Source organism: Solea senegalensis, linkage group LG18 (assembly GCF_019176455.1).
Source record: "Solea senegalensis isolate Sse05_10M linkage group LG18, IFAPA_SoseM_1, whole genome shotgun sequence".
Classification (NCBI taxonomy): domain Eukaryota; kingdom Metazoa; phylum Chordata; class Actinopteri; order Pleuronectiformes; family Soleidae; genus Solea; species Solea senegalensis.
The window spans coordinates 9,687,488-9,704,206 of NC_058041.1; the positions used below are offsets into that span (position 1 = coordinate 9,687,488).

Genomic DNA, 16,719 nt, shown 5'->3' on the forward strand with positions numbered 1-16,719 from the left:
TGTGTAATATTAATGATGAGAATTTTAAGATTACCCATGTTTGTATATGTGTGTAATCACTTTAAAACAAAAAAAAAGAAATCGGTTTTAAACCTTTTACTTACTTACAACACAAACTAAAAAGAGGGACATACATTCTGGTATGCAAAGGCCACCCTAGTCCTTGGGAAAGAGGAATGAGAGGAGGCGATTTCCCGTCCCCATGAGGACTTGTGGACCTAAAAAAAGTCAGTGTCAATTAGAATTATTTTGCACACACACCAATTAGTGATAGTGAAATTGACCTCTGCGTTTAACCTTTCCTTTTTGCACACCAGTAGTGAACACACACAATGGGAACTAATGCCTTGCTCAGGGGCACCCCAGCCCTTGACCCGTCCCGGGATTTGAACTGGCAACCCCGTGGTTATGAGCCCAATTCCATTTAAATATAAAAAGGTTACAAAAACAAGTCAACAACTACACACATACACAGGACAGTGACAGTGTAGAACAGGTGTTTTATTGTTATACTGCGGGTGTCCGGTGGTAGTGTGCTCGTGTGCGCGCCTGGAGAGAGAGAGCGCGCGAGAGACAAGGCAAGTGGAGGAGGGCCACGAGGACGCGCACGAGCCTCCTCCCCTCCGACCACGGCGTCGTGCTTGCGCGCTCCCGGCAGCCCACTCGTGCTGCTGCTCTACTGTAATCATATGATTGGGAGTCGATCCTCGCTGCAGAATACCGACACTCTGGGCGGACACAGGCTGAGGATCCGGGGCGGAGGACACACCATCACCATTGTAGATTTGTAGCCGCCAGACAAGTGCTTGGAGTCGGTCAAAGTGTCAAACAGAGCCAAACTCCCCCCATTAAGGAACTTTTCCCAAACTCTGGAAAGACTTGGACAGAGGGGGGCCGTTGGGGAAAAGAAGGGTCACACTCACACTAGAAACCGAAGGACAGTCGATTTAACCCAACGACAGAGGCTGAGGTTTGAGATTTACACGCTTGATAGAGAAGTGGTCAGCGGGTCGCGGCCGGTGGAATCCCCAGGGTCCTTACATTGCTTGGCGGGGCGTGTGTCTCATCTCCTGCCCTCTCTTTCTTTCTTTTCTTAAAATTTCTCAATAAGTTTTTTTTCCGCCTTAGTTGGGCTAATCTTTTGTTGAAGCTAAAGTCATGGTCGGGGAGACAGAGGTGAAGGAGAGACCCAAGTCCAACCCGGACTATCTAATGCAGCTGATGAACGACAGGAAGGTCATGAGCTCCCTGCCCAACTTCAGCGGCATCTTCACGCATCTGGAGCGGCTGCTGGATGAAGGTAACCCGGCATCATCACTGACAAACATCACAGAGGAGACAAGGAGAGTCCATCCTCTGACATCTCAGTTGTTTTTGTATGAAATAATTAAAAAAAAAACTGTATTCGTTTTACTTTTATTGAATTAGTCAACTGGAGGAATGAAGGGGAAACATGATGTAACTGTTAAAATTCACCCAGCAACGAATTATCTAACTTTTACACCGTATTCTTTAAACACCACAGATACACAATAAAGAAGAAAATAATCTCATATGATACAATGTGTCCAGATAGATGTCACAGGGTGAAAAAAAGAGAGATTTGCACAGCTGTTCTTGTGACAACACCGCACTAATTTTCCATTTATTTGAACAGCCAAACCAAAGTTTTGTCTCAAACCTTAACCATAACCATAACCAGACAGCGTCTAACCCCAGCCCGACGAACTAACTGCTGTTAACCTCTTAATCCACACTTTAACCAGAGCCTCTGAAATGAGGACCACTGGTCATGAAAAAGACAGTGTGTGTGTGTGTGTGTGTCAGGAAAGGTCCCACAGATGCAGCAAAAACAAGTGCACACACACACACTAGAAAAACATCTCTTCTCTCTCCCTCTCCCTCTCTCTCTCTCTCTCTCACACACACACACACACACACACACACACACACAGAGTCAGTTGGTGATGGGAACAAACAGACAGTTGTTAGTCTTTCCCAGTGACCTAATGCGCAGGCTTATGTGAATCTGCAGCCCATCCCTGTGCAGGAACGAGAGCGTGTCACTGTGTAAAATTTTTGATGTGAAGCCACTGGCGGCCTCCAATGACACGCTGCCTCTGATCAGTGCACTCCACTTGTTGATTCCCTGCGCTCGCACAAGCTTCTTTGAAATCACACCAAAGAGACATCACCGCGCACCATCACGGCAAAGTGTGTTATGTTGCTCTCTTGGTAAAAGTCATCTTTTTGAGCGGTTGCTATACTGAGGCCTGTTGTTGTTGCTTCTGTTGTTGTACATCAGGATCACTGAGCAAGGTTGTTCTCCTCCACAGCCTGACAAATATATCAACTTGGCCACTCTAGTTGTGTTCCCGTTGAAGACTGATGGTCAGGGCATATTCATTCCTCCCGCGTGATGAACGTGACACCCAGGGTCAGAGTGGAAGGCATTGTACCGTGCCCATTTTCTGCCTGGCGGCATCATCTGGCTGAGATATGAGACCAAGGCGCTCAGGCATAAGGGATCTGAACCCAAAAAAAAAAAAAAGTTTGTGTGGGAACATAAAGAAGCCTGCCACTTACAAAGATATTGTAAGAGTGTGTATGTTTGGCCTATAAATAAACGTAGAACAGGTTGAAGAGTTCAGATAAGGCCTGCCACAGCTCACCTCTTTATCTTTCTCTCCCTCCAGTGTCTTGTTCTTCTTTCACTTCTCATTTTCCTCAAGGAACTCGTGTCTGTTTGCGCTCAGAGAGCGTGACAAAAACCCTGCTTGTGTGTGCAGATTTTTTTGTGTGTGTTTGTGTGTTTTTAATCGTCACTTTTGGCCCGTAACAGGTTGGAATAGGTTATTAGAGGATCATCCTTGTCACTGTATAGCTGTGGCTGTAATTATAGCGTCCTACTGTAGTTATTATGGTCAGACTTATCACTGTCAGAGCAGGGAGACATGGCTGTCAGCCTGCTTAGGTCAGATGATATTTGTGCCTCAAGGCAGTTATTCCGTGTGTGTGTGTGTGAGTGAGTGAGTTGACACCCTGAGTCTGAGTCTGTGTGTATGTGTTGCGTGTGTGTTTGTGCGGTGCAGTAGTCAGTTATTATTATGCGAGCGTGTCATTACAAAGGCATCAGAGGTTAGCATCGGTCATTGAGACAACCCCAAACAAACAGACAGGGACAGACATAGTCTCATTTGTGATAGTGCTTCTGCATCAGCCCGCAGCCAAAGACTTGACCTCTTAAGAAATCAATCTCAGTGCCAAATTACAACTTCAGATTAATGACGCACCCTCCAAGTATATTCCTATGCTTCCCCAAAGCTATGGCAATCAATCAGGTAATTGATTAGTTGATCAATAATATTAATAAGATACTTTTATTGATAATTGCGCATTTTTAGCTAAAATGCCAAGCAATTCTCTATTTGCGGATTCTCCAGTGTGAGAATAATCTGAATATCTCTAGGTTTTGCAGCGATGATTGGACAAAAGAAGCTGTTTTAAGATGTCAGCTTTGAGTAAAATGTGACTCACATGTTTTACCACTTTGGCATTTTATAAACCAAGTGATGAATATGAAAATTGGTTTATTCATACCTAATATATTGTCGATTGCAGTCCTAATGCGTTTTTAGAATGCCAGTGACCTTTATGTCTGGTTGATGAGTAACTTTCCTGTGCTAGAACTTTGTTAACAGTGGTAGGTAGCGGAGGTCACTGTAATCACCACCAGCATTAGTGTTTTTCAATCAGATTATTTACTCTGAAAGGGGAAACAGTGAGTGTTTGTGTGTCACAGTTGGTGAAAGAAATAAAGAGAATTTATAATTAATAGAGGAGGCCTGACAGCAAAGCATTTAATGGATTCTATATTATGATGCAGAACACTATTAACTGTCTGTCTGTCTCCCTGCCTGCCTGCCTGCCTGTCTGTCTGTCTGTCTGTCTGTCTGTCACTTCCAGACACACCTATACCCCTGGTATCACTAAGTCATCACCCTAAAAAAAATAAACTGTTGTGAAACTTGATGTCAGACGTTTTCCTGGACATTTTCAGTTCACGTTACTTACATTTTTTTTTTGTCTGTCTGTCTGTCTTGCGATGTCTTCCCCCCAAGAAATCGGCAGGGTACGCAAAGACATGTACAACGACACACTGAACGGCGGCATGTTCAACGGCCGGGACATGGAGGAGCTCCCGGAACCTATCGGCCCGGTGGCTCAGCTGCAGGAAAAGCTCTACGTGCCCGTCAAAGAGTATCCTGACGTGAGTGGATGAAGCCATGACCCCTGATCTCTTTTGACGAGTTTGTGTTTACTTTTTGTCGCGTTATCTCCTCTTAGCTACAGAAAAGCTGGCCTTTTAATCACAGCGACCGCCTGTGTATCACTTGTTTCATTCAGTCAAATAACGTGATCAAGACTTAAAATGTATTTATGATGAGTTTCCGATAAGATCAAAATGGATTAAGGTTCTAAATTCTGTATGGATTTCATTTGAACTCCACGTTTACACTATTTAGACTATTCAATGTTTTCCCGAAACACAAAGTCAAGCGTGACGTACAGACTTCATCCAGTTCGTCCTTGCTCACACTAAGTACAGTTAAGCGTTCCAATAGAATTGAGTTGCGTTGGTCCCCGATTGAATGTCTCACATGATTTTCTGCATGCATCAGCTCACCAATCACCGAGCACAATGACAGGCTGTCCTCGCTCACATGACAGGAGGCTAACAGGACACACACGCACATACAGGGGTGCGCTGGAAAACGGTTGAGATCAGGGTTAAATTTAGAGAGCAGTTCCTCTGTCTGGATTTGTGTGTGCTGGTAGGAAGTCAATGGTCATCTCTGATTATGGCGCAACCCTGACAGAAGTGAACATCAGGGTTAAATTCGGTGACACTCCAGTGAAGAAAAAAATAGACGGACGAGACAGTGCAAATGTTATTAGAGGAGTATATGACAGAAACAGAGGGACCGTGGTTGAAACACACACACACAAACATAGACACACAGAGGGGGCAGCTGTCTAGTTAATCAGTCAGTCTTAGTGACAGATAAGGTTAAGAGAACGACGGCGTCCTGCCATACCATCAGCACCAGCCAGCACCAATATAATGAGCTATTTTTGTCTCTCTCAGTAACACAGACACATTCACAGATGTATAAACCTCAAGGCCACACACTCACAAGTAAATACACACATGTTGTAGAAAAAAAAAACAACAACAACAAAAAAAACAACAGTGTGTGCATGAAGAAAAATGTGTCTCGTCTTCCCTTGGGCCTGTTTATTCTTACTCTTGTTGCTCTTTTGTGTAGTTCAACTTTGTCGGGAGGATCCTGGGCCCTCGCGGTCTGACGGCCAAGCAACTGGAGGCAGAGACAGGATGCAAGATTATGGTGCGAGGGAAAGGCTCCATGAGAGACAAGAAGAAGGTAGACCCCCAACAAGAAAACATGCACTCATTAAACTCACAAAATACAGTGCTGTGCCAAAACCAGCGTCATTTGTGCTGTTGTAGGCCAAAGGAACGTCTTTGCATCGTCACAAAGATATTTAGATGTTTTGTGTTGAATTAGATCCAGATGTAAATGTAACAAAAGTTGTCAAACGAGACCTTAGGAAAGGCTTAGTTATTTGGCAGACACTTTTAACCAACTTAGCAAGTGACACAGTTAACAGGAGCAACTTGGGGTTAAGTGTCTTACACAGGGACACTAGCGGAAGTGGGGATTGAACTCATGACTGCCCTGGTGAAAGATGACTCACTCAGCCACCGATCCCACAGTTTGTCACTTTTACACTTAGTTTGTCTACAGATTAAAGAAACAAGACGTTATAACGCTTTAGAGATGACTCCACATTCTCTTTTGTGAGAGCCAGACCAGCTTCTTCAGCCTTTTTACAGTCCGTATGCTGAGTAAGCTGAGTTAATAGCTTTCGTAAATGCTGTATACATCATTTATGAGAATGGTATTGACCTCCTCATCTGTCAACAATAGATGAGAAACAAGAAGAAGACTTTTCAAACTATTCCTTGAGGTGTTTTCTTCTTTAGCTTGTGGAAACTTTGCTCGAGACACGCAGCCCATCAGACTAAACATTATGTTTTTGATTTTTGTCAAAGTAACATTCTGACTGTGCTTAAATTATTCATTTTTGAGACACCAGTTCTCTGAGCAGCAACAAAATTAAAATAAATAAAATAAATAAAACATGTGGACTGGATGTTCAGAAGCAGAAGGGAAGCGTTTTAGCTCGGGTACATGAATATAACCCAACCACAGCCTGCAGGAAGGAAGAGCTCTGTTGAGATTTTTTTTTTTAAATAACTGAAATTTGTTATGACAAATGTTCGGCAGTAATGCGATTTGTGGAAAACCTGTAAAAACACGATGTAGCCCCAGGCCCCTTTGACACCAAAAACAGATACTTGGGTTTGAATTTAAAGAAAAAAAACACAGCCATGTTACAAAACCAAGTAGGAGACCAGCTGATGTTTATTTGTATTGGGGGTTTCTATCCGTCCTCCCATCTCTCCACCATTGAGTTTTTGGTGCTCAGTTTTTCTCCTGTCCCGTTGTTCGGTCCATCTGTCCTCCCTTCCTCTCCCCTGGTGTCTGCTGTTGGACGGAATCAACTCAAGCTTTCCAAACGGCAGGTGGAGCAAGTCCAGCATTCCTCCACCCCCACCCGCCCTCTCTCTCTCTCTCTCTTTCTCTCGCTCTCTCCAGAACATTCCCTACCCCGCACACCCCCTCAGAGAGTGAGAGACACACACAGAGACGGAGAGGAAAGAAAACAGAGACACAGTGGGAGGCAAGAGGGGTAGAGGAGAGAAACATGTTGACTTTCGAAGTTCTTCAAAACTTCATAGGACAGCTTACAACCACAAACTCCCAGCTCGCCACGCTGAAATAAAAAAAAAAAAAGGCTTCATCATTTCACTTTTAACGGAGATGCTACTAACAGTTAATTCCAATTGTGATCAGTCCATTGACGCCCCTGGTATAGGCAGCTCTGTAAGGCTGTGGTGGAAACTATCTAGTGGAGACTTGGATTAAAAGCTCAACATCACTCTGGAATCTGGCTGTTATATATGAAGCTACATGCAAGAGGTAGATAGCTTAGTCGCTGCAACAGGTCAATAACATTTACAGGACATACACTTCAGGTTAGGCTGGAACAGAACTGGTATTAGACATATTTATTCAACAAGGATTCATAGCATTCACAGGAACCATCACGGAGAGGGTGGAGATGTCTCGCCTGGAAGACATCCCTTGAGTTGCACATAAAAAGTGACAGAAATAGTTGAGTAACAAATGGAATAGGAATGCTGAAGAGTGAAGGCCACACCCACATTTCATTTTACTTTTTTACTTTCTCACCTCCTTCAGATACCAATTTGAAGTGATTGAAATGATTTAACCATCGGAAAGCAATTCCCAAGAAGCATTGTCATTTTCATGAACTCACTACTGACTCCAAAGCCTCCTGTGCTGAAACCTAAAACAGTAAATGTAATGTTTACCATGGTTATGATCTCACTTTAGTCTACAATAAATGAAAATATGGATTGGATGAATTGAAATGTTGACCCATTGAAGGCGTAAAGGGTCAACGTTCAGGAGTTCTGACCAGAGTTCATCCTGTGGAGGACAGATTCCATTGTAATCCATTACCTCAGCAATCTCACTGTAGAGCTGGAAAAAAAAGAATCTCTGAAGGATTTTTGGATTCATCCTCTGGGAACTATTACATCTGTAAAAGTCACATCAATCCATTCACAATTTGGTGAGCTATTTCAGTCTTGACAAAAGTAGTGGACCGACATTGCCGTTCCTAGAGTCCCTCGTATTAGTGTGGCTGAAAATAAACCAAATCCCTGTCACAAGTTCCCAGAGCCTAAAAGCACTCAGTTTCCTAAAATTGTCTGATGAACTATGAATAAACCCCTAAATATTACACTGGAGTGAAGCAAAGGAAAGAAAAGCAGCTAATCCAGCTTCTGTTTGGACTTTTTCACAGCTCTTCAAAAACGAAACATCCAAATATGAAACATGTGGAGCAGATATTTCTATCAAGAGCAACAAGTGCAGCCAGTCACATTATCTGTAGTTTGTATTGTCACTTCATAATAACTTTTATTCATTCCTTATTAATGCTGTAAATGCCAGTGAGTCGGCAATGGATTGACCCACCATTTAAGAGATAGATATATCTTGTGATTTGGGGGAATGTTAAAGAAGGAAAAACCTCCAGTTAAGGACACCAAACTTGTGTAAGCACCAAACTGTGACAACGCTTTCAATGCCACGTTACACAACCTCCCAACCTTTGTGTGTGTGTGTATTTGTGCGCAATTTGAAGCTGATCCAAGCAGGAAGAAAAGCCAAATCCTGTTTCAGTAATGGTCAGGTTTTGTGCGGAGCATTGAAAATGAGCTTTTAAATTGTTCGTGTGCTTCAGGAGGAGATGAACCGAGGGAAGCCCAACTGGGAGCACCTGAGCGAGGACCTCCACGTCCTGATCACAGTTGAGGACACACACAACCGGGCCAAGATCAAGCTGCAGAGGGCCATCAGTGAGGTCAAGAAACTTCTCGTGCCCGCTGTGAGTATCAGATATGTGGGTCTGGACTGATGGAAAAACGGTGTGCGACTGGATTAGGGTCCACTGTGTTGGTATGCATGGAAGGGGGAAGGGGATTGTCAGTCCAAAACGTGTGTTTGTGTCTTTTTTGTGTTTCTGTGTGTATGAGAGAGTATGTGTAAGGAGTTAGGGTAATTAGGGTACACACATAAAGGGGTTTCCATGGTAACCCCGGGTTGTTTGAAAGGCTGAGCGAATGAATGGAGAGTCTGTTCACTCGTTCTCCCCACTCCATCACTCCTTTCACTTGTTCACAACTCACTTCATTCCCAACTACTGGCTACAGTACTCCTTTTTCTCCATGGGTTTTTTTTTTGTCTTCTTGTCCGCACAAGAGGACATTTTGATTGCACTCCTCGACATTTCTCACATTCTCCAGCCCACCTACCTCCCCCATGCGGACTCATACATACACGAAAACATAGTGACAAATAAGAAATATACTGTGCAGGCATGGGTGACGAGCACCTCTAAATTATCCCCTGTGTGACACGCAGGCACAATGGCATATATTTTGAAATCACAGGGCTATTTTCTTGGTTTTCCTCTTCATTGTACTCGACAATAGAGACAGACTGAAAAGACCAGCAGGGTGATTTCTATTGCAGCAATCAGCCATCAATTCCTGCTCCAATCACAGCGAGGTCTTGGATGTAAGAAGTGTCTATAAGCAATCAGGAGCTCCAGCACCTGTTAATCTATGTTTGTGCATGTATGTGTGTGTGTTTACGTGTGAGCTGCAGCTGAAGTTAATGACGTTTGTTAGTTTAACCCGGACGACCTTGCTCACCAACTGTAAATCAGTCGAGCCTTTCACCACGCTGTAACAGGAGCTAAGAAGCTAGCATGTTTGACACTGAATATGTCCCGTGTGGTAGAGTGGCAGGGGTCATGGTCTGGACAGCTCCAGTGCAAAAAAACAACAACTTCTTAATTGATTAGTTGTTTGTTTAATGATGTTTCCCAGACCTCCAAAGGATGATGTTCTCAAATGAAATGTTTTGTCCACAAACCAAAATGATTCAGTTTTATTGATATCACTCACACTCGCTTCATTGATTATAATGAACAAATAATCATTGATTAATCGTTGCAGCCCCACTTATTTTTCTTTAGAAACACTTAAATTGAATCTTTACTTAAGCCTCTCACAGAGATTTAAGGTTCACTTTGTAAGAATTAGTGACATCTACCGGTGAGACTGCAGACTCATCTGTTCACCTCTCCCTTTACCCAGTGCACCAGGGAACTACGGTGGCCTTTGCATACCAGAAAGATTGTTCTTCATTTTGCGCGTTAAGCTTCTGCATCCAAACGGAAAGCGTGCACTCTGGCTGGTTTGTCTGTTCAGGGCTGCTGTGGAAACACAGCGTTGCTTAATTTGAAGCAGTTATATTCATACAAACAAACTTATGGAATTTATACTTAATCCCCTTCCATATGTTACACACTGGACCTTGAATAAATGTGCTGAGTGAGTGACTGCTGTGCTTGTTTGTGTTGGTGTAGGCTGAGGGGGAGGACAACCTGAAGAAAATGCAGTTGATGGAGCTCGCCATCCTCAATGGGACCTACAGAGACGCCAATGTCAAGACGCGTAAGGATGACATCATAGTTAACATGTGGAGGAGGGTTGGTGGGTGACAGAGGAGGGGTCTTGGTACAGGAGTCCACTGTATATATGAACAATGCCTCTGTTTTCTTTTGTTAAATAGACTGTTTGTCCTCTTTTTTTCCCTTCTTGTCTGTTCCTTTTTGTGCACTCGCGTGTGGGTGTGCGCATACTTGCAAAACTGCATGTTTGTGTGCCACACAGCCACCGCTGCCTTCCCACTAGGAACCCCTCAGGCGCCTCGCATCATCACAGGGCCGACACCCGTGCTGCCTCCGACCCTGCGCAACCCCGCCCCCGTCTCCACGCCGACCCTCATGCCCCTGATTCGTCAGATCCAGAGCTCCGCCCTCGTGCCAGGAGGTAACCCACACCCAGCGCTGGTGCAGCAAGGGCCTGAATCTGGAATCATCTACACACCCTACGAGTATCCCTACACACTTACACCCTCCATATTGGAATACCCAATTGACTCAACTGGAGTATTAGGTATGGCAATTTAGAAGTTCATCACTTTCATAAGTAGTCAATGGATGTATTGTGAGAACTGGATACTGAGCTCCAAACTAAATGTTCACCAGGCACATACTGCGCAAATAAATCCTTTTCCCTGACTCCCTACACACTGTAGGGAAAACTGTTTATCGAGGCTCTGGTGAAGTTTTACAGATTTTGAACTTAACATGCAAGAGAATTGGTGGGGGAATGCTTTTTTGGCCACAGTTAACTTCATTGTGTTCATTAAAAACTGAGAACCAAACCAAATTAATGTTGGGAAAGCCTAACCCAACATTAACCAATCAGAACTTAGCTCAAGCATTTAAACAGTATCTATTTGCTTTATTTTATATCACTGCATTTACCTCACTCAGTTCCTCTCTGTCTTGCATTTAAACCTTGAAAACCCAACCTGTTGATATTTGGATCAAATAGATTTGACAAAAACAAACAAAAAACGCTGCCTTTCTCAGCAGATTGAGCAGCTGTCAACATGACTTGAAGTTCTGCAGTGGAGTCTTGTGAAAACGGGTAATCTTATACGGAATGTGATCATCTGCAACTGCCAAACTACTGTTTCCAATATTATGAATAAACTTTTTTATATTTGAATCAAATTTAAAATCATAACAGAGCCAGATCCAACTTGATCCGGAGCCAAACCCAAACCCAGATCATCTGGAGTGGCACCAACAGCAGATGCTGAGGCCACAGGCGATATTTATTGTCACAGTGGTGCAGTTTGCCACTGGAAAAAAAACTGGTTGCCATATCCAGCTCTTGTAATGCATCCACGTGATATATAGATTATATGCTGATGCTCATTGCTGGGCTAACAGTCTCTTCTCCCTGTGTTTTTGCAGGTATGGCTTTCCCAACCAAAGGCTAAGCGATAGCAACCCTCCTTCCTAGCACACACATGGACTGGCTTGCAGAAAGAACCCCCCTCTCCCCCTACCCCCAAAACATACTTGTCCCACAGAGCAAACACTCAAAGTTTGCCATTCTTTAGGATGATAGGCTCTTTGACAGTCATTCAAGTAGTCAAGTGTCCATTCCTGTTCATTTCCTCTTTGTATTAGCAGACTAGCGTTGTGGTGTGACAGCTATTTAACTTGTTTTAATAGTTCAGCTTCCGCTTATATTTTTAACACATTTTTAGTAAACCTATAGATGTTATAGTGCTGCTGTTTGTGATTTAATATGTGTTAAAGCTTATCTTGATCACAGAGCTATAGCGTGATTTTTACTTACAGCCGATGTTGAATCTACCAGTCGAGCTTAGTCAGTGATTAGTGGTTTTGATTAATATTTTCTGAAGAAAACAGAAGACCACAAAGCAGCAAAAATGTTGTCTCTTGTAGCGAGAAGTGAGACATTTTTGTTTTATATTCACCTTCAGCCTTGAACTCTTGGTAAATCTGGTTTCACTGATGTTGGTGCCATGGGTGGACTGTTTGATGTCTTTCTGATGAGTAACCGTCTGTGTTCTGTTTTGGGGCGATGTTAATGGCTGTTAGCAGGTGCCATGACTACTAAGGTACGACGCCACGACAAGAGAATCCATCCTTACCAAAGGGTAGTGACCACAGACAGAGGTTAGTTAGCTCACCAGCCACTTTATGTGTATGTGTGTGTTAGTGTGTGTGCATGCAGACCAATGGACCAATTTCAGTTTACATGTGTCTGTAACACGGCATGCCTTAAAAAGAGGGAGAAATAACTGTATCGGGTGAGGAGGTTTCACACTGAAGCAGCGGCAGTGCAAAATGTGAAACAGTATTTGTTGCAGTGAAAGTGAAGTAAGTGAGCAGATTGGGAGGAACCATGTTAGAGGTCACAGCTGCAGCAGTTATCGTTGCTTGCCTGTTAGATAAAGTGGACGGCTTACAGGCCAGGACCCTCTCAATTAGAATGGATCACTCCATTCATGTGACTCAGTCCTTGTGACTCTGGATTTGGAGTCCTCTCTTGGAAACTTTTTTTTTTGTCTTAGTGGTTGTTTATCTCTTTATTACTACTTTAATCCTACAAATACTGTGGGAATATTTTATTTATACCCAACATCATTCCAGTAGGTTTCCACAACTGCTATTTTTTATTATTATCATTATTATTATTATTATTATTATTCTTAATGAAATCCTGTGTAATGCCCAATGACTATATTACACTTAAAGTAACAGTGATTTTCTTTTTCTGAAGGTCATTCAATTCAATATGATCTTCAGGTTTTACTACTAAAACACAGCGTGTGATAACTACTGAAGTCTGTGTTACAAGCTCTTTTGTATGAAATACTGTTGTTTGTGGTCTTATCAGTCGCCCACTGGACTTTATCATTGGGGCTGTTTACATCATTCATACATTTCCTAGCCAGAGTGGTGCTGTTACCATGTATTTAGCTGCAAAATAAATTTGTATATAGGGATTTTAAGGATTTAAGTGCTTTTATGAAGCTTATGGAACAAGACCGCTTGGAAATACTTGTAGTATTATTATTTTTTTTCTAGTTTTTTTTAGTTTGTAAATTTTTTTTATTTTTGTTTTTATGGTATGCTTTTTATAGATGAAGTGTCTCCATGTAAACTTTATTCAAAGTGTGTAGCTACTACTGTTTTAGTCACCACGAAGGTGGCAATGAAGGCAGTGTTATTCTCTGTGTATTTAAGATGAGGCAACCTTCTCGATTCTCGGCCTCGTGACTGTTATATGCAATAGAAATGGAATAGCTAGCTACGATGTGTGTGTGCGTTCGCGTGTGTATGTGCGCGCGTGTGTGTGTGTATGCTCGTGCGTGCATGTGAGTGTCGGTGCTCTTGTTGTACACAATGGACAAAAAAACACTAAAAGGCAATAAAGATGACTATTGAAAAAAAAAAACATCTCAAAAGGAAACCAAAGCCTCTAAATTCTTGTAGCTAGTCTGTCTATTGTTAAATTGTTTCTTAAGTTCTTCTAAAATCACCATCTCTTAACCTCTCATCGCTGTCTCTTACGGCGCCTCTTTGCTTACTGTTGTCATCAGGTGCTCTTCTAATACTCCACAGCAGATCAATCAAACCATAATCAATAATCAGTTAATCACTACTGTTAATCACCAAGATCTTATGCCTGCTGCTAAACAATACCTCTACTTGTCAGTAAGCGAGAGTATTACTGAGGCCCAGACACATTTCTTTGAACATAAAGGTCAGTCTCTCACCCACAAAGAAACCATGCTGTCCCCCTCTCTGTCCATGGTTTCGCTGTCTTGTCTGTGTTAGACGTAGCCCGGCTAGCATGATTAGTATTACTATAGCAGCAGTCACACAAGAGGAGGAGTATCTCCTTAAACGTAACCCTGCAAGCGCCTTCATCAGCACATATGAGCGCCGCCGACCAGTCATTCTTTATGTCAACACCTGGTGGTTTATGTAAGTCCATGTGAATGGCCGTGGAGGGCTCATGAAGGTGCTGTGCGACTCCTAATGTAATACCCCTCATGCTGTGTGACTGCAGTAGATCTGCCTTGTTGTCATCCTGACGCCACTAGCTGACACTAATCTCTCTTCTATCTTTTTTCTTTTTGTGTCCCCTTTTATGTGCCCTTTTTGTTTCCTTTCCATGTCTGTCCGTCTCTGTCCGTCTAACTCTAGCTGCCACGGCAACTAACCCATGACCCCTTGACCTTCTGACATTTCTGCCCACTGATGACCCACCCATCTCTGCCTACTGGCGTGTTCATTGGCCCACGGCCCCTGACTCTCCCCCAGCTCAGCCAACCAGAGACCAGCCCTTAAGGAACAGCCCGGCTGCTACTGTCTAACCAGCGAACCAGACGACAGCGATCATGGGAATAAACCTCAGGACCCCACCCATCACCAACTCCCAAACTTTGCCAAACGTGCCTTCCTTACAAAACTCCAAAGCCAGTTTATGAAGTTTTTTCCTAAGTCCCAGTCTGTCCATGCATCCATGCAGAACCAGTAGCCTTTACTGAGGATAGGCCTCACACTGGTGATGGGCTCAAACTAATCTCTAGCTATGCCAAACTGTCTCTCTGAGCTCCCCCACCCTTAGCCCACATCAGGCAATAATAATAATGACTATTAATAATGGTAACTATATTCATAATGATGGTAATTATACTCATCCAGCACAGAAACCCTTTAAAAACACTAAACTGACAGAGATATGTTGATATTTTGAAGTATTTTTCCTCCAGCAGGCACTGCTCACTTATTGTTGGAAACTTTTCTGACTCGCTTCTCCCTTTTTGTTTGGTCTCAAACTGTATTTATTTCATTATTATGATTGGTTTTTATGATGTCTCATGCATTAACGTGCTTTCCCTCAAAACACCCAACATGTGAAACATGTGAGGATGTCTTTTGTTAGACTGCACTCTCGAGTGCTCATTTTACCGCATTTGAATGAGAACTCGCGAAATGTCTGCAAGGAATCTGTTGTTTTTTTTACCACTTGCTTGGCGAAGAAAAGTAACAAACTGGAATCCAAAATGCCAAAGTATGTCCGAGTGTTTCTGACAAAGCACAAACACGTACAGAGAGGAGGTTTGCGATTCTTTTGCCTACATCTTGAGGACTTACAAAGCAATGCCTTTGCCTTTTTCACACTACAGTATTGTACGAGCTTGAACAACAGTGCCTTTATTTATTGAGCGCCATGGAACAATGTTACACCTAAATCTTTTATCACTACGCAGAGGCTTTGTGCCCAGCATACAATTATGCCATGTTGATTTATGCAGATTAATAAGGACTGCAGGAAATGTGTCGCAGACTAATCGTAATCTAGCATCTAAATTTTACGGTTGTACATCCACAACTCCTTTCAATTCAGACTTTAGTGCCAAACACAATGACTCATCTTATTTGAAAGTGCAATGCAGTATTGAAGCTACAGCGTCTCGGATGTGTATGTGAGGCTAGTGCGCCTCAAGGCAGCAGTGTTTTAGTATATGTTTTCCGTTTGTTTTGTTTGGTATGGCTGTTTTGTGTTGTTGGGGATGAAGACGCCCATACATACAGTATATTTTTGCACGTGTATCCACTTTTTCGGAGGGTGTGGTGCACTTTTACACAAACGCAAACCAACTGATGCCTTGCAATAAAAAAAAAAAAAACAGTTGTAACATCTGTAACAAGTTTATAATGTATTTTTATATTTTATTTTATACATGGAAATAACATTAAATGACCTTTTTCAGATAAGAACATTATGCCTTATTATGGAGATTAATTTGATGACTGAACTGCCCTTCATGTGTCATTTGTAGTCATGACCTGAGAAACTGGAATCTGATGTGTCAACTTGAGCCTTTGAGATCAGCATTGCTTGCCTTCTGTGCCTTTTGTATATTATAAGTGTGACAATTAACAGTGTAGTATGACATTAATCTACTCTCCAGTGCCAAGTTTAGGTACTAACTGTTACCACTTCTGTGATTATTAACCACTTTAATGGTATCTGTCACTGCTTTGGATTCCTTAAAAAAAAAAAACATGTCTACAAAATGAAACAAGATATGTGTTGAACAATGATCTTTTAAATTTTTAAGTATTCTAAGCAGGAATAACTCTTTGTACACCATTAAACTCATAGATGTAAAACTAACCAACTTTGTTGCTTTTTCTCTGCAGTGCTTAATTATGCAAATCAGCTTCCTTCCTGCATACTAATCAGCAAACGCTTCTCAGATACAGAGGGGCGAAAAAAACAGCAGATACTTGAGACAGAATATAGAGGGAGAGGCCACAACATGTTTTTCCCTACTTCTCCTTTTCCCGTGTTCCTTCCCTTGTTCTTTATCTTCCTCTGCTTTTTTTAGTGGACATTACAGACATTGATGTGTGCAATAAGAGAGAACAAAACACACCCAACTCACCATGGTTCCTCAGAGGCATGCGCATGTATAACAGGGAAAAAGAAGGGAGGGG

General features: G+C 42.5%; 1 protein-coding gene across 2 annotated transcripts; it reads left to right on the top strand.

The window, feature by feature from the left end:
• The first annotated feature begins 663 nt into the window (after window positions 1–663).
• Window positions 664–16,396, top strand: qki2 (QKI, KH domain containing, RNA binding 2). 2 transcript variants are annotated; one of them, XR_006358223.1, is made up of 8 exons: window positions 664–1,300; window positions 4,122–4,270; window positions 5,331–5,447; window positions 8,485–8,628; window positions 10,177–10,264; window positions 10,484–10,768; window positions 11,617–12,375; window positions 14,416–16,396. XR_006358223.1 is itself a non-coding variant. In XM_044013427.1 (7 exons), the coding sequence occupies exons 1-7, from the start codon at window positions 1,159–1,161 to the stop codon at window positions 11,664–11,666; spliced, it is 951 nt and encodes a 316-aa protein (XP_043869362.1). In that variant the 5' UTR covers window positions 664–1,158; the 3' UTR covers window positions 11,667–16,396. The 2 variants fall into 2 exon arrangements, 1 of the variants encoding a protein (XP_043869362.1); XM_044013427.1 differs by having other exon boundaries at window positions 11,641–16,396.
• The last annotated feature ends 323 nt before the right edge of the window (window positions 16,397–16,719 follow it).